General features: G+C 38.4%; 1 protein-coding gene across 4 annotated transcripts in view; it reads left to right on the plus strand.

Moving 5' to 3' along the window:
• LOC142200509 (cadherin-10-like) overlaps nt 1-22,562 on the plus strand; it is a 329,196-nt gene that overhangs the window by 290,559 nt on the left and 16,075 nt on the right. For all 4 annotated transcript variants that reach the window (XM_075270932.1, XM_075270929.1, XM_075270930.1 and 1 more), the window contains exons 10-11: nt 12,899-13,007; nt 16,725-16,976. In XM_075270932.1, coding sequence (XP_075127033.1) covers nt 12,899-13,007; nt 16,725-16,976 — 361 coding nt within the window. The remainder of the gene's footprint in view (nt 1-12,898; nt 13,008-16,724; nt 16,977-22,562) is intronic.

The raw sequence follows: 22,562 nt of genomic DNA on the forward strand, positions 1-22,562 counted from the left end.
GTCTTTTCTAAGATTGCTTGTGAGAATCTTGGGTAACTAAGCTGTTCTGTGGCTTTATTAACATACATCTTGTGTGCTCTTTGTGGGATTGGAGTTTTTTCAGATGCAAGCCTTAAGATTAGAGGTCTATCTATCTATCTATCTATCTATCTATCTATCTATCTGTCTATCATTATTCCACTTCACTTACAATATTACAGATTACTTTAATAATGAACATAATGGACACTTTAAGAAAAGAAGAAAAATATTGAAAAAAAATGAGACATACTGTAGCTTGAAAACATTTGGGGCCTGCCGTATTTTATTTCTATAGTCATTACCTGTTGGTTTCTATCACAGTAAGAGTATTGAAAAAGCCCATTAAATCTTGAAAGGTATCTGTCAAGAAGTTATCTTAAAAATGAAAGGAAATTGAATTTTTCACAGCAGTATTTTTTGATTTTTTTTTTACTCTTCCTGGAACAGAAAATCAGCAGACAATATTTTATTTAAAGTTTAGGTTACTAAAGTTGATTTGTTTATCGGGCTGGCAAGGAATTATTGATGCATACGAGCATTTCTGCCTCCTGGTACCATTAAAAACATTTTAAATGCATAGCAGCTGTCTGCTGACTCAAGAATGAAAAGTATATACAGGGAAAATCAGATCATTCTTTCTTTTTTTTGCCAATGTACAGCATACTTCTTTCTTTGTAAGTATCAGCAGTTCTAGGCTGATTTTCCTATGAGAGTTTAATTTTATAGTCCTTGTTTTACTGAGATGCAATAAGTGATGTTGCCATAAGCAATCTCCCTGTCGGATTAGGGGATTTGGATAAGAATGAACAAAATGTTTAACAAATGCGTTTCTTTTTTCACTGGCACTTAGCCAGGCGCAGTTTATATGAGGATGATGGGGATTAGTGAATTGAAAAAAACAGAATACCTCAGGTATATATTGGTTTGTTTGTTATTGTAACATATTTTAGTTTGCATCATGGGGTATCATGCTATTAAAAAAAAAAAAAAAAAAACAGTCCTACCAAAAATCTAATTCTAGATTTTCTTTTTAGGTTTGCAAGGTTAGCAATCTAAGTCATTTGCATGGTGACTATGAATAGCGCTGACCTTTTTTTTTTTTTTTTTTTTGCACTAAGCCTATATTTTTACACAGTAATTCGTATAATTAAATACAACGTATTGCAGACAGATTGCAATTCTTGCAAAAGCAGTTGCAGCCAATCCTATTTTTTTCTGGTCATTCTCTAGGGCAGGATTATACCACAGCACTGGACAACTGCCTGTATAATTGCATAAGGTATATTTGCCACCGAAGAAAAACCTAGACATCTATATATATATATATATATATATATATATATATATATATATATATATATATATATATATATATATATAGATGTATTGAAAAGCATAGTCAAGTATATTTTTCCAAATAGTTGAGTTCAAGGTATTTCAATATATACTGGCCAAAATAATGTACTTTATGACAAACTAACACACTTTTGGTATAGGTATGGATAATAGTAGTCTCTGGTACCAATTCTAGGGGTGAATGCCTTTGTAATGCAGTATCTGATGAAGCACACCATAATTTAAGAGAGGAATTTGATACCTAGGTAGGTGTATCTAAATAATGTGAAAATGTGTAGAAACAAAAAAAGATACACTAAAAAGTAACTTTTATTAATCTATTAAAGAGGACCTGTCACCACTTTTGGGCACATGCAGTGTTATATACTGCTGGAAAGATGACAGTGCGCTGAGTTCAGCGCACTGTCGGCTTTCCCGATCTGTGCCCGCTGTAAAGAGCTTACGGTGCCGGTACCGTAGTGCTCTATGGTCAGAAGGGCGTTTCTGACAGTTAGCCAGGAACGTCCTTCTGCCTCGCGGCGCCAATCGCGCTGTGCTGTGGAGCGGGGAGGAACTCCCCCCTCCCGCTCCTGATAATGCTCGTCTATGGACGAGCTGTGTGAGCAGAGGGAGGGGGGCGTTCCTCCCGGCTCCACAGTACAGCGTGATAGGCGCCACAAGGCAGAAGGACGTCTCTGGCTAATGGTCAGAAACGCCCTTCTGACCATAGAGCACTACGGTACCGGCACTGTAAGCTCTTTACAGCGGGCACAGATCGGGAAAGCCGACAGTGCGCTGAACTCAGCGCACTGTCATCTTTCCAGCGGTATATAACACTGCATGTGCCCAAAAGTGGTGAAAGGTCCTCTTTAAAAGTATCAAGTGTAGAATCTAAAATTTGCTCTCTGTATTGAATAAATAATTATCTTGTGTACTAGTAGGTGTGAATTACACATGGCTATTTGGAAGGCATACCCTGAAAGATAATAGTGGATAGAGGCACTATAACCTTCTCAAAGTGTCTCCACCTAAAGTTGTCACCCTAGGATTTAACACTTGCCTAGCTGTATAGTATTTTCATGACTATAAATTTCAAGTGCAAAAAACTTCTTGTAGTGAAAGCTGCAATAGTATAAATAAATGTGCTAGCGCTAAATACGTGTTGGGAAGGGGAATCATTTTAACTCATAGGGGACTACACTCACCGGCCACTTTATTAGGTACACCATGCTAGTAACGGGTTGGACCCCCTTTTGCCTTCAGAACTGCCTCAATTCTTTGTGGCATAGATTCAACAAGGTGCTGGAAGCATTCCTCAGAGATTTTGGTCCATATTGACATGATGGCATCACACAGTTGCCGCAGATTTGTCGGCTGCACATCCATGATGCGAATCTCCCGTTCCACCACATCCCAAAGATGCTCTATTGGATTGAGATCTGGTGACTGTGGAGGCCATTGGAGTACAGTGAACTCATTGTCATGTTCAAGAAACCAGCCTGAGATGATTCCAGCTTTATGACATGGCGCATTATCCTGCTGAAAGTAGCCATCAGATGTTGGGTACATTGTGGTCATAAAGGGATGGACATGGTCAGCAACAATACTCAGGTAGGCTTTGGCGTTGCAACGATGCTCAATTGGTACCAAGGGGCCCAAAGAGTGCCAAGAAAATATTCCCCACACCATGACACCACCACCACCACCAGCCTGAACCGTTGACACAAGGAAGGATGGATCCATGCTTTCATGTTGTTGACGCCAAATTCTACCATCCAAATGTCGCAGCAGAAATCAAGATTCATCAGACCAGGCAACGTTTTTCCAATCTTCAATTGTCCAATTTCGATGAGCTTGTGCAAATTGTAGCCTCAGTTTCCTGTTCTTAGCTGAAAGGAGTGGCACCCGGTGTGGTCTTCTGCTGCTGTAGCCCATCTGCCTCAAAGTTCGACGTACTGTGCGTTCAGAGATGCTCTTCTGGCTACCTTGGTTGTAACGGGTGGCTATTTGAGCCACTGTTGCCTTTCTATCAGCTCGAACCAGTCTGGCCATTCTCCTCTGACCTCTGGCATCAACAACGCATTTCCGCCCACAGAACTGCCGCTCACTGGATGTTTTTTCTTTTTTCGGACCATTCTCTGTAAACCCTAGAGATGGTTGTGCGTGAAAATCCCAGTAGATCAGCAGTTTCGGAAATACTCAGACCAGCCCTTCTGGCACCAACAACCATGCCACGTTCAAAGGCACTCAAATCACCTTTCTTCCCCATACTGATGCTCGGTTTGAACTGCAGGAGATTGTCTTGACCATGTCTACATGCCTAAATGCACTGAGTTGCCGCCATGTGATTGGCTGATTAGAAATTAAGTGTTAACGAGCAGTTGGACAGGTGTACCTAATAAAGTGGCCGGTGAGTGTATATCCAAAAGGTCTGCATTCCACTGGTTTAGGAATTGCCAGACCCACTAAACCCCCCACCAACTAGTGAGCATATACGTTCCGCTCACAGAGCGCACCGTTTCCCCCAAGTTGCAGTTTCACATCACACATACAAGACCTTCATTATTAGGGTAGCCGACTCGGCCTCATGCAGTGAGGCATCTGGAGGATAAGTTCCATTTTTCCCCTACTGAGCATGCTCAGACTTTTTGGAGCCGTTTAGAGGCTAAGACCCACTTTTTCCCTACTGAGCATGCTCGGACTTTTTGGAGCCGTCCAGAGTCTAAGTCCCACTTTGGCCATACTGTGCATGATCGATGAGGTCATGGCCACCACCTCTGTTGGGCGGGGACTTGCCTTTATATAGTGTGAGCCGACGTCTGCTGGGTGCTCACAGTTTGACAAAAATGCTGGAGACAGGAGGTTAAGGCTAGGTTCTGGTGAAAAGACAGGAGCAGCTTAGGGATCTAGTTAGGATTCCTTGGCTCAGCCAGTGGGAATCAGAAAAGCCTAGGTGATCTGTCTACTCGTGTTGTAGCTCCTGGTTGTTAAAGGAGTTTTTTGTGTTGCTGACCAATGGTGACGGTTAACCCTTGGCAGCCTGAACCGCACTAACATTTCTGTCAATGAAGTTAACTGGTAGTCTGCAGTCAGACATAAAGCCGCCCACCTGGGCCTGTGGACCTCACTATAGTGTCTTGCAGTCTAGCGGTTCTGTCGTTAAAAATATTATTTTATATATATATATATATATATATATATATATATATATTTATATATATATATATATACACAGAACCGTAACAACACCATTTTCTAAAATCAAAAGCCTCCAGAGGTACAATATTGTCCCACATGCTCGTATGGATCCATAATACAGCCAGGTACATGAGACTATATTATGTATTCGGAGTGTAAGCATTATCTGTGTGAGCAGTTAATACTTTAAAAATCAATACATAGTACAAGTACAGTATAACAGATGTCAACTCTGAGCTAACACTGAGTTTTATGTAACAAAACCTTATTTTATTGGTATAGAGAACATTGACTGCTAACACTGACAGCATAAAAATCATGAGAGTCAATGAAAACATGCAAGGTTGTAATACACAGATCCATCCATCATGATCAGGCGAGGGATCGGGCCCTGGATGTGCTGTATACAGTACCCTGGTAAAGAATTTCCTCTGAACATCTATAGAGGTGCTTTGGCTTTCTCCTAAATTTCAAGAGAGGGCCAGCATACTGAATTCCATTCCAGAGGTCAGAGTCATAACCAATAGCCTTATTTCCCCTTCACTTTGCCTATTTGTCCTTACAATAGAGGCACCAACCTTACATATTTGCCTCTGATATCCAAGTGATTCCTTGCCATGACAAGCAGTCCTGCTTAACACTCTATGCAGATGGTGAGATAAATTTGCTTAATATATTATGATTCCCTTTAAAGGAGCTCTATCATTGGGAAAAGTCAATTTTAACTAAACATATATTAATTCAGAAGGGTGTCCCCCAAAAAGAAAATTTATAAAATTTAACTTTTATTGATATGCATTAAAAAGAATAAAAAACCTGTGCACTCCCTATGAAAGTGAGCACCTTACAAAACAAGCCCCAAAAGTGATCACGTGACTGCTCACTCGGGTACTTCTTGGAAACAACAGTGAACACTCAAGTATTGCCACTATGGGGTAAAAGATCAGCTGTTGAAGATTGTCAGCAGCCAAAAAACGACCTTTCAGGCAAATCTTGTAGTCTATAAGGTCGCATCCACACCTACAGTGACAGCTGCAGATGTCGCCTCATTGATTATGTGCTCTGAATAGGTTCAAAGGGCACCTGACCGATTACTAGAGTTGCTGTCTAGATGCATAACAGCTAATTCCTCTCTTCAGTGACAATGTTTTACTAGTCTCTACGCGTTTCGTTTCTCTCACTCATCAGGAGACTATCCTAACGTTGCCTATCGGGTTCTACCACCTAGATATCGGTGTGCGGTCAAAACCGCAGTTCGCGGGACCCTTGTGGTGGGTGCCGCTACTTTCATAAGGTCTGACACTTCGTTCTGTGTGCTCTGCTCCCACATTCTAATTAGCCTCCAGGGAACACTTGAAATCTCAGTGAGCATCCTCTCTGCTATGTGTGTGAGAGCAGGGAGATGAGCCATCATCATCATCATCAGCAGCCTCACTCCTGTTTACACATAGCAGAGAGTGCTTGATGAGACTTCTGGGGTGGTTGTTGGAGCCTAATCAGCATATGGATAAAAACGGGCTCATTCAAAAACTATTGAGGCGATTTACATACAAAAGGTATAACTTATGAAAAAAATAGAAAGGAGAGACTATAGCTCACCACTTCAGTTGGTTCACATATATGGTTTGCTGGGTGCACGGCCAGTTGGCTCCGGCTCCTGGAGCTCGATTAGTCCAATATATGAAGAAAATGGGTCCGCACTCCTGTGTTTCTTAAAAGCTTCTTCTTTATTTCATCCTTTTAGAATTCAGCATTTTACAGGTACAAATGTGCAAAACTCTCCCCAAAAGTGACTAAAACATCATAACTGGCTGACGCGTTTCTAGGTGCTTTAGCCCCTTAGTCGTAGTGTTGAATAGCCTTTCTACAGGCTATGCAAGTATATAAACATGTAGAAAAAGATGTCCGGCAGCTCTCCGATAAAATATAACTTTTAATGAAAAAATGTGATAAAATAACAAAAAATTGACATTACACAGAAAAAAGAGAGAAATAATAAACCCCCTTATTATTATTTCTCTCTTTTTTCTGTGTAATGTCAATTTTTTGTTATTTTATGACATTTTTTCATTAAAAGTTATATTTTATCGGAGAGCTGCTGGACATCTTTTTCTACATGTTTATTGGATTACTAGACACTTTCGGAATAGAGTGTCTGTGCCGTGCACCCCGGATATATTACACAGCCTATGGAATCAAGATATATGTGGGTGAGCTGAGCTTTCTTTTTTGATTTTTTTATGCAAGTATATGTTTAGTTGAAAATGACTTTTCCCAATGATAGAGCCCCTTTAACAAAACTAACTATCCATCCTTAATCCTTCATATGACTAATTATAAGGTTGAACTATTAACCGTATTAACAATGCAACATCCCACAATTGAGGATGGCCTGCCCTTCTCCCATTTCCTGCTGTAGTACCTGACCACCCAGACCAGGTGTATTTGGTTCTGGCTAGTTCTTGCTTTGAAGATGGGCGATGAATCATTCTTGCAGGGTGCCATGGGACAGAGTGGGCTATACAGGTCTGCGTGGAGAGTCTAAACTAGCCCCTAGGAACATGGCAATGCCACTTTATGTTCTTGCTTGCAAGTATAGTTACATGTCAAGGAACTATATAATACCATTGATCCACAAAACATACTGTATCCTGTGGAGTAATCCTCTGCATCTTGAGTTGCTTTCCTTGCAGGAATATAAGTTTTGGTAAAATAGGGGAAACCTGCAGCTGGACTATCCACAACAGGCCAATGACTGGCTCTCTTTTCAACAGCTGCATACCTGGTTTGATATTCCATATATGGCTTCTACAGATTTTGTCAACTCAGAAAAGTTGTGTAGACCCATTTTCCTGCCTAGTACACCATGCTAAGCAGAGGGAATACACTGACCATTAACTGACTGCAATTGAACATCCCCATGCCTCAATCTGATTCCATGTATAAATAAAGTTCACAGCAGAACACCACTTCACTATCCAATCATCTCCAATTCTTTAATATAACATATAAAGTGATATCTTACAGAATCCATCATACTCATGTATTTCAATATCACCAGGAGTGCAGTAGACGTAGCAATTTCTATAGGGCCCTGAAGACTGAGGGGGGCCCAGAGGACTCTCTATGACATAAAATGACATATTATAGATAGCAGATAGTGAGTGAGAACATCATTACATATTTTGCATAGGAGCTTCACTTTGTGCCCCTGATAATCACCATAAAGTTTGGGTTGGTGGCCCGGGTGTAAGTGCATGACAAGTGATCAGCTTTCCGCAGCCTTTTGTCAGATGGAGATTGGGATGGTGCACTGGAATTCCATTTATTAGTATCCTTAGCTGTCAATAACAAACTGATACTGCTGTACATTACCCACTAGGCACACTTTATGCCCTTGTGACTCCACAGGGTAAGAGTGACTCCCACTTTTCAGTGTTTGATACAGGCTAAGGAGGAAGTCAATTTGTTGTATCTGATCTGGGTTTACTCACAATAACTTCTTTTTGGGGTAAAGTCATACAGTTTATCAGTTCCTTCCTGGAAATACCACCATGCCTAGACCCCAAGTTGTATCTATTTGGCATACCTGAAATTGAATGGGTGTGGACACATAACCAGCAGATCTTTATTGAAGCGTGTCTGTTCAAGGTATGGAGGACCACCACACTAAAATGGATGACCTCAAAGAACACCTCAATCCCTTAATGTGTGAAGCTCATAATAGACTTTTTCCCCTTTTAATAGGCACATTATGACAACTATAAATGCGCCAATCAGTTGAACCAGATATGGGCACGTTATTGAACCTCTCACAGCACTTTATCTTTTGAGAAATTATGATAGGTGGTGTCATAATCGCTAATAAATAATCCAAATTAAGAAAAATAAAACATCATTAGGGTATGACTAATTGGTGCCCATACATATTTTTATGGCTATGTTGTCTTTCAGTAACACCTTCTATTATACAAATACACACATATTGACATGTCATAAATTAATAAAAATAATACAGTAGATAAACTAAAAAAAAAGTATATATAAATATGATAAAAAGAAATATATATATATATATATATATATATATATATATATATATATATACTAGATAGATAGAGAGAGAGAGAGAGAGAGAGATAGAGATAGATAGATAGATAGATAGATAGATAGATAGATAGATAGATAGATAGATAGACTAAAAAAAGGACTGCACCAAATATAAAGTAATATAAAGAATAAAATCCCTGTGAAAAAGCATGGTGAATGGGGGTTGGGATCAAACACTGCAGAAATAACATTTTGCTAGAGGGCATTTTTAGATCATTTCAGTTGTTAAAATATTTTAAGCTGTGCAACTGATCTCATAGTTGATCTTCACTTTTTTGACTAATATTATTCCCATGCATATGAGAACATTGCGTTATAGACATGGCAATAAGATTTATAACTAAAAAAAAAAGTAATTTCTGTATTTTTGCTGAAGTGAGAATTTCAAGAACGCAGCTACATTCCAAAATTAAGTTTAGAAAAAAATATTGGCTGCCACATATATTTTCTAGATTTACTATGTTTTATATTGTAGATACCTTTTTCTGTATTTTTTAGTGCACATATGATACTAACAAGACCTATCTATTAAAATTAAAGAAAAATTAGTAATACTAATACATGAGGTATTAAAGAGACATTTCTGTCAGGATGGAGTATTTTATAATTATATATATATAATTTATATATATATATATATATATATATATATATATATATATATATATATATATTTTAATTTTTTTATTTCAGCACTACTATGCAACTACAAATCAAATGACAGTGCTCCCTCTAGTCATTCTAATCAAGATCAAGCCCAATAATATTTCTAGCTTTCTGCGGAATTTAATGTACAGCATTGGGGGCGCAATAGATGGGAACAACATATTAATAAAGATTACCTGGCCAGACAGGTACACTCACAAGTGTTTCTTTCCTGACATGTGTAGTCAATGTTGAGTCTTTAAATGTGATGCCTGCCCAGGATCTGACCAGGACCATGGTAGCTGAGTCTCTGCTATAGTATCAAACATATAATCTTTATTAAGTCTTCATATGGAAAGTGCAGTACAGTGGGACAATAGCACATAGCATAAAAACACATAATAATCAGTAGAGTATTATATGCATATGGAAAGGCAATCAAGTGGTTATCGGTAGGTTGGGGGGCATTGCCAATTGTATCCATGACATCAAAGAGGCAAAAAAGTGCCAACAATTGGAGAATAGAAGGGAGACATCCAAGGGTACCTCATAGTGTTTGTGTGCAAAGCGTTTGGTTTTTCATACAACATACAGGAACTTGAGATCAGGGGATTTCCATTTGGCAGCACTATAATTTCTAGCCACTAGCAAGACATGTTGGGACAATTTATAGAATTGTTTAGGCATGCCAAGCGGCTTATCACCCAAAAGGCAGATGGCAGGTCTCATGGGTCAGCTGTGACCTGTGACCGCTATGATTAGGGTGGTGAATCTCATCCACAAATTTACTACTAAAGAGCAAGTCCATTATATATGGAGCATTGGTCTCCTCTGTTGACAGCATTGGAAGTAGAAGAAGGATACATCAGGGTAAATGCTATGTAAGCTAACAGGAACATAGTATAAGAGTAAGATAATCCTTTAATAGTCCCACAATGGGGAAATTTCAGTGATACAGTTTCATGGATGGTATAGTAGTACATAACAAGAGAGAAAACACATACAAGCTCATGGAAGATAGAGAAATACTAGGAATCATCAACTAAATAGAACAAAACAAAGACACTGCACGATTATTTAGTTCTCTGTGCGAAGTAATGTTGATAATACAGCCCGACCATGGTTGGAGGACACAAGGAGGGGGGTGACAGCTTGTAGACATAACAGACAGAAACATTTTCTTGCAGAGGTGGGGGACATATGCAGCTATAACAATAACATGTGGCAGTTCCTTTGGTAGGTAATGAGATCTCCTGCTCACAGCTGATAGTTTGGTATCTTGCATCAGCACTATTTTTCCTTAATCACAAAAAATGTCCCAAATGTCCTTCATCACAAGCCCTCCTCCTTTCTTCTTACCACTGTGTTCTACTGCCTAAAGAAGTCTGAAGCCATCTAGGTAGACAGGGTGCTGCTCTCTTGCCAAGCTTCCATAAACTCATGGGGTAGGTGGGTGATGGTAGGTTCCCTTACTGTAACAGAGTCCCACGTGTCCACAGTAAAAGAAATAAATACCAGTCAGCTGTAGGCATCTTCACACATCAGCAATAGACACCAAACTATCATCTCCTTGTAAGAAGAAGTCCACACTTCCATGCAGGTTTCTCCTCCAGCTTTGTCTGCCTCATGGTGACCATGCTGTCCTTAGCTCGTGGGGGGATGGTAACAGGCACATGTCCACACAGGAAATTCCAGCTCATTAGGTCTTGAGTCTTGTCCATGCTATAACAATAGACAAAAGGGAAAAAAAAATACTCCACATGGTCTTCCATTCGATTTATAGCTGCTAATTCATAGTTCTAGGTTGCTTGAGTAGAGGATTCTTGAAGATACATACAAATAGAGTTAAAAGGAAAAATAAAGGTTGCTCTCAGCTTGGAGCTCTGTATTGAGGCTGCCACTCATGTGGCACCATCTTGGAGTAAAAGTAAAAGTATGTCCCATGGCAAAAATTTAGAATAAAAATAAATAAAAGTTTTAAAAATCCCCTAAATTGCACCAATCAAAACCATACCTCCCAACTTTCAAAGGATAGAAAGAGGGATAGAATGTGCTATGTGCACCATGGCAATTGTAGCTCCACCCTCTTCTACGTTGACTCTTCCCAATTCTCATTCATTTTTCTTTGTGCCCCCACACAGTATAATGCTAATACAGTCATCCTATCATTATATAGTCATAAATCAGGCTGAGCAGGGATCTCTGTAGGTTTTTTTTGCTTTTTAGGCTGCTTACATAATATTGATATAATGCTCTGTACCTTGGGTAAATCCTTTACATGAAAGAATATAATGTAAGACGTATTCAAAGGAAGGTTGGCATGATTTAATAATTTTATCAAAAAATGTTTGTATATATACTAATATATGCATATACTAGTAGTGTATCAATAACCTTAAGTTCACTGCCTAGTTTGGACAATATTAATAACTTTCATTTTTCCAGTGGGTCATTGTTACAGTTGCAGCACTACTATACTGATATAGTTTTGTCAGTTTTTACTGTCTTTACTCTTGTGAAATGTTTTTTTTTTTTTTTTTTTTTGTTTAGTTTTTTCTTGATAGAGCTGTAAGAGTTCTTTTTCTGCAGGGTGAGATGTAGTTTTAACTGGGGCTATTTTATGGAATATATAATATTTTTTGATCACTTTTTTTTAAATCATATTTTGATCTTTGAGAGCGGTGAGGTGAATGTAATTTTTTTTTACGGTGTTCGTTGTATGAAAGAATGAGCATTATACTTTGATATTTGATATCTAATATGTAATATCATTACTGCAGTTGTATGTTAATGCTGTTTCTAGCAGGGATAGTCTTCCTTACAACTGGGAGTGTTAAAGAAACACTCCAAGAAAAAAAAAGTTCCCTCCATTGGAAAATAAGAAAATACAAATGTAGTGTAATGTAATATGTATGGGTGTTTAGTATAATTCATGGATAAGTGTGTGTGTGTGGGGGTGGGGTGGGGGTCAGACCTCTGGGACATCAACTGATCTGCAGAATGGGGATTCCCTCATACCTATTATGATTGGAGCAGAAGTTATGACTAATCTCTGTTCCTCTGTATATAACTACTGAAGAAACATGACAGGTTCTACACTATTTCAGCCAGTCCCTTTGAGTTAGACTGGAGTGGAGGGTCCAGTAAATGGGGCAATATACTGTGTGAGCTTCAGTAAAGGTGATGTTATAGGTGTTATACTGTGTGGAGGCTAATAAGGGGGATAATACACTATGGGACTATTAAAGGATTATCTTATCTTATACCGTGTGTAGGTCAGTAAAGGGGGTGTTATACTGGGGGGGGGGCAGTAAAGGGGATATCATATTATGGGGGCCAGTAAAGGGGGTATTTTACTGTGCATGGGCCTAATTAAGTGGGGGGTTTTTATCTGCAAATGGGGGGCCTTTTTAATTTGTTCGGATCTATCAAAGAACCAATGATACTTGGACTATTTTTTTTCAAAATAATGTTATACATCTATATAATACGGCAGACAGCAAAGAGTAGTGACAATAGTGTAATACAATAGTGTTTTAGACTATAATATACCTGAATGTTAACTATAATTTGACTCTCTTTCTTACAGTTAATACAGACCATAAGTGCAGTGGATAAAGATGAGCCACCAGGTGGACAGAAATTCTTCTTTAGTTTAGCATCCGTTAATCCAAATTTCACAGTCCAGGATAATGAAGGTATAGCAAGACTGTTTATGTTATATTTTATGTTTTTAGGTTGTTATATGTAAACCACAGAAATAAATATTAAAATGTTAAGTATTGCATGGTTTTGTATTGTTATTTGTATATTTATGTGCCTGTTGATTCTATTATACAATACCATAATAACCAGGCTGTAGTAATGACATAAATGTTTTCCAACTGCTGGTTGACTATACAAGTCTGGGTTCTGGGGATAATATCACTCCCTAAGGAGAGATCACATTCTCAGGCGTATGGAGTCTGAGTCTGGGCAGTCAGTAATTAACTCTGCAAAGGCGTACCTCTCTACATGAGTAGCTTGGTCCTAGAGCACTCAGATCAGCTCTGCATTGTATATTGGGAGGCTGTGTTCCTTTTGTAATTGGGGTTAATGTATGAACCGCAGTTACAGAGCAAATTAGGTTTAAAAAAAAAACAAAAAATTACTCACACCCTTAGGCTAAGGCCCCACAGGCCGTAAACACAGTGATAAAGTGCTGCGGGAAGAACCGCTGCGTGATCGCATTGCGTTCTTTTCCGCAGCGCTTTGAAGAGAAAGTTCGCAGAGTTTTCCTCAGTGGACTTTCTCTTCCCATTATATCTACGGGAAAGCCGCCGGCGTTTCCATAGATATAATTGACATGCTGCGATTTTCAAAACCGCAACGGTTTTGAAAATCGCAGCATGTCTGCACTGTTTTTTTTACGCAAAATGGGCATAGGATTCGCATGAATCCCATCCCCTTTGCTTGCACTGTAAAACGTGGCGATTTTTCCCACAGCGCCTTGTGTCTTTACATCCCGTGGGGCCCCGGCCTTAGGCTAAGGCCTCACGGGCCGTAATCGCAGCGCTAAAGCACTGCGGAAAGAACCGCGGCGTGAATGCACTGCGATTCTTTCCCCAGCTCTTTCAACAGAAAGTTTGCGGAGTTTTCCTCTGCGGACATTCTGTTACAATTATATCTATGGGAAAGCCACCAGCGTTTCCGTAGATATAATTGACATGCTGCGATTTGCAAAGCCGCAACGGCTCTGCAAATCGCAGCGTGTCTGCACTGCGTTTTTTTCCGTAAAGTGGGCATGGGATTCGCATGAATCCCATCCCCTTTGCTTGCACTGTAAAACACTGTGATTTTTCCCGCAGCGTCTCTGCTGCGGGCAAATCACAGCGTTTACGTACCATGGGGCCCCGCCCTTAAATGGGTTTCCAGGTTTAAGATATTGGTGACCTATTAATGTTAGCTTGTGACAAAGCTGTAATTTTCTGCATAGCCACTACTATGTAGACTGGATGTCAATAAATAATGGAAAGAATGTAGTGTTAATATGAACATTGTGGCCCCTTCAAACACCTGAGTGGCCAATGTGCCTGTATGTCAGTATCTCATAGATCTGATATTAATATCCTATTGATTAGGTCATCAATATTCTAAACTGTGAAATTTGGTTTATTGGCATAGTAGTGAACCCAGAAATGCAATTCCACTGGCAGACAGAAATTGTTGATAAAATGTGAAAACTGTCCAAATTATACATAGGATAACCAAAGGGTATGTGCTGATATCTTACACTATGTGGGGTTTCCTGATAGCCATACTTTTAAGGCTGTGATATTTTCCAATTAAATATTAGGTTTCAGGAATAATGTATCTATCATAAACAAGATGATTCAAAAAGAATGTTGTAAAATAAATATATATTCTAAAGCTAAAAGCTCACTACTCCTTCTGAGCCCTGCTGTCTGTCCAAACAGTGGTTTACTCCTGCATACACAACTTCTTGTACTCATGTGAGACTTTTAGGAGTTCATGTCTCTGATGATACAAAGTAGGAACAATGTATTGGGAACAGAAATGGCATATTTCTTTAAGGATTTGAATTTTCACTCTTAGGCTGAAAAATATAAACTGTGGGAGGCTTTTTTATCCTTTAGCCCCTTGTAAAAATGAAAAATTTGGGGACAACGTGACATTCTAGTAATTTTTCATTTGCAAATCCCAATGTCAAAACCTGTGAAACAGTTGTTATTGCAAAATGCTCACTACATCTTTGGTAAATTATGTGAGGGGTGTAGTTTCCAAAATGGGGTCACTTTTGGAGAGCTTCTATTGTATTGGTACTCCAGGGACTCGGCAAATGAGAAATGGCACCTGAAAACTGTTTTAGCAAAATCTTAAAGGGGCTCTATCAGCAAAATTATGCTGTATGAGCCCACACATATGCCTGAATAGCCTTTAAAAAGACTATTTAGGCACCGCTAATCTTATTTTATAGCATAACATACTGTGTGATGCATTTTCTTGTGTAACCCCTTTGTGAATGTGTTCATTTTAGGGATAAATGAATATATTATTAACAAAAAAGAAATGTTTAAATTTCACCTCCATATTGTTTTAATTTCCGTGAGATGCCTAAGGGGTTAAAAAAAGTTCTCAAATACTGTTTTGAATTATTTGAGGGTTGCAGTTTTAAAAAATGGTGTGATTTTCAGGAGGTTCTAATATATAGGCCTTAATAATCCGTTTCAGAACTTAAATGGTCCCTAAAGAAGTAGTTTGTGAAATTTTCTTGAAAATCTCTATACCATTTTGTACTCTCCAAGTAACAGTCCAGCTTATTAGTAATTGCAGGTCCTCTATATTTGAAGGGACTACTTTTTATGTTATTTAGAGACTTGTATAATTAATATAGTGGCGGTTGACATCTTTCAGAGATTTTAAGAATATCAATAAAGGTTATATTTTATTTTTCATTTTCACCCTGGGGCCGAGTAGTTTGGATATAAATCTGGAAATCACTTATAAATCTAGAAAAATGTAGGAAATAAGGAACGATCAAAAGATGAGGCCAATATAACAGAGACATGATATATAATATTTAATAATGTATTTGGGTGGTACCACATCTGTCTGAAAAGCAGAGCTTTTCATATTTTGAAAATTTTCCATCAAATTTCCTATTTTTTTAAAAAATAATTATAAAAATATTGATCAAAAACTATCTCAGAATCACTTGGGTAAGTTAAATTGTCTCAAAGTTATTGCCATATAAAATGACACATGTCAGTTTTGAAAAATGAGGCCTGTGTCCCTAAGGGCTTAATTTGCAGATTACACTGGGGAAGATTTATTACGGCTGGCATTACTGATGCCAGTTTTTAAAAAAGCCTTTGACAGGCATAAGACATGGCTGATACATGAAGCTCTTGCCTATTCATAAATTCGGCGCATACCCATGTGCCAAAATGGAGATTTGTTTTATAACCCACACCAGAAAATTATAATAATAATCTACACAATGTGGTGATCAGGGTGCAGAACTATGGTTGTAGCTCTTGTAAATGCAAGATCGGGCTTTGCGCCAAATGTGCATCACAATTCCTGCAATTGTGTCTGTAAAAATCTTAATTGTTACTTTTATAGATCTGGCACATCATTATTATTATTATTATTATTATTATTATTATTATTATTAGTAGTAGTAGTAGTAGTAGTAGTAGTAGTAGTAGTAGTAGTAGTAGTAGGGGAAACATTGCATGGATTATGCAAACAATGCTTTACAACCAATGCCACATGAAACATTCCGAGTTTCCTTATCCAATAAAGTAAATACTTTAGTTACATATATTTCTTTCTCATACTAATATAACTGATTGTTATTTAAAGTTTTACTAACCTTATAAGAGTAACAATTTTTATGTTTCCATCTGCAGATAACACTGCTCGAATCATAACAAGAAGAAATGGATTCAACAGACATGACATAAACACTTATCTTCTACCCGTTGTTATATCTGACAATGATTATCCCATACAAAGCAGTACTGGAACTTTAACTATAAGAGTGTGCACATGTGATAGTCAGGGGAACATGCAGACCTGCAGTGCTGAGGCCTTACTCCTACCTGCTGGCCTTAGCACAGGAGCATTAATTGCAATTCTTCTCTGCATCATAATACTTCTTCGTAAGTACTTTTATTATTCTACGTACATAACTAACTTTGTATATTATTGTTACATTATAAAGAATAAAATGTAACTACCCATATTATATAATATTTGTATATCATATCCTCTTACTCTTTTTATAGAAACATAAATAGTTAGACAACATATAGACAGAAATACAATAGATGGATATTCCAACGGTCAAGTATAATTTATGCAGAAACATAAATACCTCCCAACCGTCTTGTATTCAGTGGGACAAGCCTAGATTTACAGTGCTATCCCACTGTCCCTGGAGGTGTGTCCTCAACTACATCTCTTTCCTGTCTTAATGTAGATGGATTTGAGTGCTATTGGGAAGTTTCACCATTCATCTACTACCTCTGTGTGGGTGGGATTGGAGGTGGAGGTTATGATACCTAACCACTGCTTGTTATGCACACTGGAGATTTTAGTAGTTACTTGAATGTTGGCAGTTATGCGTTCATTTTCCTTAAACATTACACAGAGCCCAATTTAGTCAGATGTCTACGAAATGCAGGCCAGGATTAGTTCTCCCAAGTTAGAGATGTTCCTTGCAGCTGTTCTCCAATTTGACCTAGAGATGAGGGTCGTAAACAGAGGATATTTCCCTGTTAATATAGACTTCTTTAATAGTCAAAATGAAACTAGGTTTTCTACACAGCATCAATTGAATAAAGGACTACCAATAATAAAGGGGTACACTGAATGACTCCTCAAAACAAAAATGTTAATATATAACTTTTGTTAAATTCTATATGCAACACCCAGTTGCTACATCACCCCAGGAAAGGGAAAAGGGATAGGGGCTAAGCCCATGGGGGGTTTCCTGTGATCACATTAATTTATTGACACACTGCAGCCATATAAAGTGTGGCATAACAGGAATTATATCCCAGTACTACAATTGCATTCCCTCCCCCCTTTCTAAACTTATTTATGTCGTCATTTTCTCCAGTTCGTCACTAATACCTAAAAAAAGTCAGTGACAGTACATGAGATTGGGGCTGGTGTTTTGTCTGTTTTTAAAGAATGCAATAAAAGTTATATTTTAACATTTTTTTTGTGGGTTTTCTACACTAAATAATACTTGTATATAATTTTAAAAAATTCAAAACTGAAGCCTTTCGGAAAGTAAGTGCCACTCCATATATACAAACACTAGTTGATTCTTAAAGGAGATTTCCCATCTCAGGGTTTCAGCTGCCCTCCTGTCTCCTCTCCCTTCCACTTCCTGGTTTTCAGCTCAATTCAGCAGTGTGCTTGTTGTAAACAATACAGTTATCTCTGGATTTATATACAAAGATAACAGAGGCTCAGGAACTGGAAGTAGTATGCAGAGAGAAAGAGAAGAGATGAGCAAGGACTCACTCAAACCAGTAGGCCTGTAACCTAAATGACCTAAACTCTGAGGAGGAAGATTTAGATGTATCTGGCAAAGAAAGCAAGATAGACATAGCTATGAAATGGGTGAAACACTTCAGTTAGTTCAAGCTACAAGTCTGAATTTTATCCTTGAGATGGGAATACCCCATTAAGGATTTAAGGAGAACTTGATGCCTTCCCTTATTATATGTAGTCTCTAGTAGAGATGAGCGAGTAGTATTCTACAGTATTTGAAATACTCACACTCGATCGAGTACCACTTGCTATTCGAATGGAAAAGTTCGATGCAGAACCAGCATTGATTGGCCGAATGCTATACAGTCGGTCAAGCAACGCTGGTTCTTCTCCTACCTTTAGAAGTCTTCTTCGTGCAGCTTCCCTGCAGCGTCTTCCGGCTCTGAATTCACTCTGCCAGGCATTGGGCCTGGGCAGAGCCGACTGAGCATGTCCGCTTGTAGTGCGGGCATGCGCAGTCGGCTCTGCCCAGGCCCGATGCCTGGCAGAGTGAATTCAGAGCCAGAAGATGCCGCGGGGACGCTGCACGGAAAAGACTTCTCGGAGGATCCAGCCCAACCCTCACTCGTGGACTTGGTAAGTATCATTTGATCGAATGTTGCCTACCCCTGAAACGAGCATTTTCCCCCCATAGACTATAATAGGGTTCGATATTCAATTCAAGTAGTCGAATATTGAGGGGCTACTCAAAACGAATATCGAACCTCGAACATTTTACTGTTTGCTCATCTCTAGTTTCTAGGTATCACACATGACCTGGAAATTGTGTAACCTCGTAAATAAAAGAACATTTACACTTTTAGCAGTGTGTTTCCTTAGCTGTTAGTACCGTATGTTTATCTAATTATAATGCATGTTGTGTGTTTGTCCTTATGATAGCATATTTGGTTTATTATATGTGTGAAAATTTAGGTCAATAAATCTTAGTATATTGAACAGTTTTCACCTGACAATGCCTTAGGTTAGGTACTGTAAATTATTGAATAATAACTTTATGATACGGTTGATTCTAATCAATGTTGGATAGTTATCCAAGTTTCCACGTCTTGTCAAGAAGAAAATATTAATAGACAAAAAATATTTAAATTAGTAAAAAAAACAATCAGCAATATTCATATTTTGTAATTAGTTTCTAAAATGATGTGCTGGCTTATCTAAAGGCACAGAAGGGCACTGAATGGATTCTGGAGACTTATCCTCTGTGCAGTTGTATATTTTTTAAACTCTAAATAATTTAAGGAAATAGAACATTTATAATTTCAAAGCTAGTGAGTGGAATAAAGAGACATGGAACAAATATGAAAATGACAAAACGACTAAATAACACTTTGTATGCTTACCCAGTATTTGTTTCAGTACATCATTTTCTGGACATGTTCGGAAAAGATAAGTGCTGAAGATAAATTGCTTGTTCCAAATTAGTTGACCTTTAATTTATGGATATGTTAATTTTAATCCATTTTAAACATTGGACAAATTTATTAATACTGCCTAACTTTTAGAGAAGGCAGAGTTAGATTAGACAGGCTTAAAATGTACCAGATTTATCATACTGAATCATACTGGGGGATGCATTTAGGGCATATTTAGACATTGTAGTCTTGGTTTATACCACGTATTAGTTGTTTAATATTGTGATAAAAAATATGCACCTTTCAATTATGCAGATTCAACTAATTAAATTGTTCCAGTTTTCAGTTAATTTCCAATTGCACATTATTTGTTAGTTAAAACATAAGCATCAATATTTTATATTACACAAGAATCTAGCTCCATTCAAAATACTAACATAGTTATTGGCCATTGTTGGATTTGGACTATTATACCTGTAAATAACTATTTTTTTACTATATATTAGTAAATAAGTGATTCTTTTACAAAGTTCTGTACTAGCAGCAGGTCCCTAGCTACCTGGCTCCAGGGATCAGACAAGCTCTTGGTTAGATTTAGCTTAAATTCTAAAAACTTATAAATGTCCCTCAGTACATATTTACATATTAAATTCATTTTTAAAATCTGTTACTGTACATGCATACAGTGTATTCTAAATGTGTTAATATGCTGCACAGAATCACATGCAACTTTGATTTATATATAACAATAGGATATCCATACACAGTATGTAAAAATGTACACTACCGGTATTATCAGTGTTCCTATATTACAATAGCCTATCAATATAGATATTAGAGATGAGCGAACAGTGTTCTATCGAACTCATGTTCGATCGGATATTAGGCTGTTCGGCATGTTCGAATCGAATCGAACACCGCGTGGTAAAGTGCGCCATTACTCGATTCCCCTCCCACCTTCCCTGGCGCCTTTTTTGCTCCAATAACAGCGCTGGGTAGGTGGGACAGGAACTACGACACCGGTGACGTTGAAAAAAGTAGGCAAAACCCATTGGCTGCCGAAAACATGTGACCTCTAATTTAAAAGAACAGCGACGCCCAGCTTCGCGTCATTCTGAGCTTGCAATTCACCGAGGACGGAGGTTTCCGTCCAGCTAGCTAGGGCTTAGATTCTGGGTAGGCAGGGACAGGCTAGGATAGGAAGGAGAAGACAACCAACAGCTCTTGTAAGAGCTAAATTCCAGGGAGAAGCTTGTCAGTGTAACGTGGCACTGACGGGCTCAATCGCCGCAACCCAGCTTTCCCAGGATCCTGAATGGAATACACTGTCAGTGTATTCCCGTATACCCGATATATACCCCGATACCCGTTCCAACGGTGTGCCCCCCCACCTTCACCCCAGAAATACCCTGCAAGTCCCCTAGCAATAGAATTGGGGCTATATACACCCACAATTTTTACTACTGGTATACAGTGCCATTGTCTGACTGGGAATTCAAAGAATATATTGGGGTTACGTGCACCCACAATTTTTACTACTGGTATACAGTGCCATTGTCTGACTGGGAATTCAAAGAATATATTGGGAATACAAATACCCTCATTTCTTGCTACTGCCATATAGTGCCAGTTTCTGACTGGTAATTCAAAGAATATATTGGGGTTACGTGCACCCACAATTTTTACTACTGGTATACAGTGCCATTGTCTGACTGGGAATTCAAAGAATATATTGGGAATACAAATACCCTCATTTCTTGCTACTGCCATATAGTGCCAGTGTCTGACTGGGAATTCAAAGAATATATTGGGGTTACGTGCACCCACAATTTTTACTACTGGTATACAGTGCCATTGTCTGACTGGGAATTCAAAGAGTATATTGGGAATACAAATACCCTCATTTCTTGCTACTGCCATATAGTGCCAGTTTCTGACTGGGAATTCAAAGAATATATTGGGGTTACGTGCACCCACAATTTTTACTACTGGTATACAGTGCCATTGTCTGACTGGGAATTCAAAGAATATATTGGGAATACAAATACCCTCATTTCTTGCTACTGCCATATAGTGCCAGTTTCTGACTGGTAATTCAAAGAATATATTGGGGTTACGTGCACCCACAATTTTTACTACTGGTATACAGTGCCATTGTCTGACTGGGAATTCAAAGAGTATATTGGGAATACAAATACCCTCATTTCTTGCTACTGCCATATAGTGCCAGTTTCTGACTGGGAATTCAAAGAATATATTGGGGTTACGTGCACCCACAATTTTTACTACTGGTATACAGTGCCATTGTCTGACTGGGAATTCAAAGAATATATTGGGGTTATAAATACCCTCATTTCTTGCTACTGCCATATAGTGCCAGTTTCTGACTGGTAATTCAAAGAATATATTGGGGTTACGTGCACCCACAATTTTTACTACTGGTATACAGTGCCATTGTCTGACTGGGAATTCAAAGAGTATATTGGGAATACAAATACCCTCATTTCTTGCTACTGCCATATAGTGCCAGTTTCTGACTGGGAATTCAAAGAATATATTGGGGTTACGTGCACCCACAATTTTTACTACTGGTATACAGTGCCATTGTCTGACTGGGAATTCAAAGAGTATATTGGGAATACAAATACCCTCATTTCTTGCTACTGCCATATAGTGCCAGTTTCTGACTGGGAATTCAAAGAATATATTGGGGTTACGTGCACCCACAATTTTTACTACTGGTATACAGTGCCATTGTCTGACTGGGAATTCAAAGAATATATTGGGGTTATAAATACCCTCATTTCTTGCTACTGCCATATAGTGCCA

Source organism: Leptodactylus fuscus, chromosome 4, assembly GCF_031893055.1.
Source record: "Leptodactylus fuscus isolate aLepFus1 chromosome 4, aLepFus1.hap2, whole genome shotgun sequence".
In the NCBI taxonomy this organism is placed as follows: domain Eukaryota; kingdom Metazoa; phylum Chordata; class Amphibia; order Anura; family Leptodactylidae; genus Leptodactylus; species Leptodactylus fuscus.